Source organism: Berghia stephanieae, chromosome 11, assembly GCF_034508935.2.
Source record: "Berghia stephanieae isolate SIO BIC M18660-M18661 chromosome 11, UCSD_Bste_1.3, whole genome shotgun sequence".
NCBI classification, from domain to species: Eukaryota; Metazoa; Mollusca; class Gastropoda; order Nudibranchia; family Aeolidiidae; genus Berghia; species Berghia stephanieae.
The window spans coordinates 14,164,359-14,166,858 of NC_088370.1; the positions used below are offsets into that span (position 1 = coordinate 14,164,359).

Genomic DNA, 2,500 nt, shown 5'->3' on the forward strand with positions numbered 1-2,500 from the left:
CTCACAAGATCTTACCTATGTCCCAGGTTTGAGAGTTCTTTTTGCCAAAGATGGGGGTCGCTCAAACCAATCGATATTTGAAGGACGATTTTTCTGGCCAAATGTGACCCATCGGCTCAAAAAGGTATTATGTCGGAACGAGCCATATGCTTAAAAGCCGAATTTAATGTTAAACTGGTCAAAAATATAAATTGTTGGCATTAGCACCCTGAAATATGGTATCCATTCTCCTCAATAAATCATATAAACTCAACACAAGTCTGATATTTCTGGCCATAAATTCAATTTTCAACATCTTAACCAACCCGACTTAATACCGTTTTGAGGCGAAGGGTCACAAATTATTTTAATGCGTGTCTTTCTTGAGTAGGACAGTGAATGATAACGTTTATTTGTATAGCTCCCAATCCCGTTGACAAAACAACTCTAGTTGCACCAAATTGTAAATCATCACTATAAACATGCTTGTACACACGCACACCCATTTATTCAAGCGCGCGTGCACACACATTCCCTCACAACGACACACACATTCACCAAAACGTGCATAGGCATATAGAGACGAAAAATAGCGGTTAACATGAGTAATAATAATAATAATAATAATAATAATAATAATGCTGAAAACTTATATAGCGCAATAACTCAGAGACACCAGACTCTAAGGGCTTAAATTACAAATTACTTTGGCTGAAACATACTCATTCACACACACACACACACAGACACACACACACACACACACAAAGACAAACACACTCGTGCGATACCCAAAAAAAGATAACAATGCATGATATTTACATACAAGATTGAAAGCCATGTCAACAGCAGTGCAAACAAGTATTATTCGTCATATTATAGCATTCCAGCCCTCTCATTGGAAAACTCTATCATTTCGTTAAATAATCCTTTGAACACGTTGAATAAAAAGTTAATTCAACGATTGCAGAATATTTTCGCACATTTTATTGGTGCGAAATTATGTGTAAAAGACAGCTGCTTGGTAATTATAAATTAATCTTTTGGTGTGCAGGAATACAAATCCAATGTTTTTAGTTGAAACAGGGACGAACCTGGGACTTTCCGGATCACAGTGCAATGATGATTATTCATCTTAACTACGCCACTACCACATTCTCATTCATCTGTGGTGTTTCATTCATACTGTTTTGTTGATAAAGGGGAAACCCGAAACGTTCATTTGATCTGTTTTTGTAATTAAATTGAAGTTTATATTCAATTTCACATTATTATTTAAAACAAACAAACAAACAAACAAACAAACCATCAAACAAATCTTCATTTTTCTCATCCTCCAGGTGCCGTGTTGCAAATCAACATCGCCATTGACACAAGCCTATAAATCGGAAATTCCCAATAACAATATCAACGACAAACCAGCCTAAAACGGATGATGTCCTGTTGTTCTCTCAGCCTCACAGTCGCTGTGATGGCCACTACCTTTGTCATAGCAATGTGTGCAGGTAAATTGAAACAAAAAGAAAATTTTGGATAGACGAATAAATGAATACATTAATAATTGAATAAATAAATAAATAAATACATACATAAGTAGATAGATAGATAAATAAATAAATAAATAAATAAATAAATAAATAAATAAATAAATAAATAAATAAATACAGAGCTGCCAAGATTAAATAACTGTAAAAGACTATATGGTCTAGTGGTTTGACACTTGCTTTCGGATCAGAAGGTACTGTGTTCGAGCTTCACTTGGCGCATAGTTGAGTCATTGGAAAAGACTCTTTACTCACATTCTCTCACTGTACTCAGGTGTAAAATGAGTACCTGGTCGTTAACAGCGTTGTCTCTGTCGGAAAAAAATAGAATGGTAATATCGCCTAACAGGCGTCATGTCTCGTTCTACATGCTATGTGTTGCTGTTGGTCAGGGACCCCTTGTAAAGCGCTTTGAGCACATTTAGTGGATATTTCGCTATATAAAAGCTCAAGCAAAAGAAAAAACAAATCAAAAACAAGTCAAAGTGATACTGAGCAAGCTGCTGGATGCTGTGGATGGAAAGTAATTTTAGAAAATTAAAAATTATGCCCTTCTGCCAGGTCATCATTGGATGCCATCGCCAAGGCATTCCACGAAGGAATATAGATAGATAATTCATCAAACAAGATGTCTGATGTCAACAGGAATCACCCATGTTGTCACAGTGAGATACCATCGCCAAGGCATTCCACGAAGGAATATAGATAGATAATTCATCAAACAAGATGTCTGATGTCAACAGGAATCACCCATGTTGTCACAGTGAGATACTATCGCCAAGGCATTCCACGAAGGAATATAGATAGATAATTCATCAAACAAGATGTCTGATGTCAACAGGAATCACCCATGTTGTCACAGTGAGATACCATCGCCAAGGCATTCCACGAAGGAATATTATAGATAATTAATCAAACAAGATGTTTGATGTCAACAGGAATCACCCATGTTGTCACAGTGAGATACCATCGCCAAG

General features: G+C 36.3%; 1 protein-coding gene across 1 annotated transcript in view; it reads left to right on the forward strand.

Moving 5' to 3' along the window:
* Positions 1–2,500, forward strand: part of LOC144957351 (scavenger receptor cysteine-rich domain-containing protein DMBT1-like) — a 39,321-nt gene that overhangs the window by 3,957 nt on the left and 32,864 nt on the right. The window contains exon 2 of the mRNA XM_078888526.1: positions 1,320–1,484. Within this exon, the coding sequence (XP_078744652.1) occupies positions 1,412–1,484 (73 nt within the window). The 5' untranslated portion in view covers positions 1,320–1,411. The remainder of the gene's footprint in view (positions 1–1,319; positions 1,485–2,500) is intronic.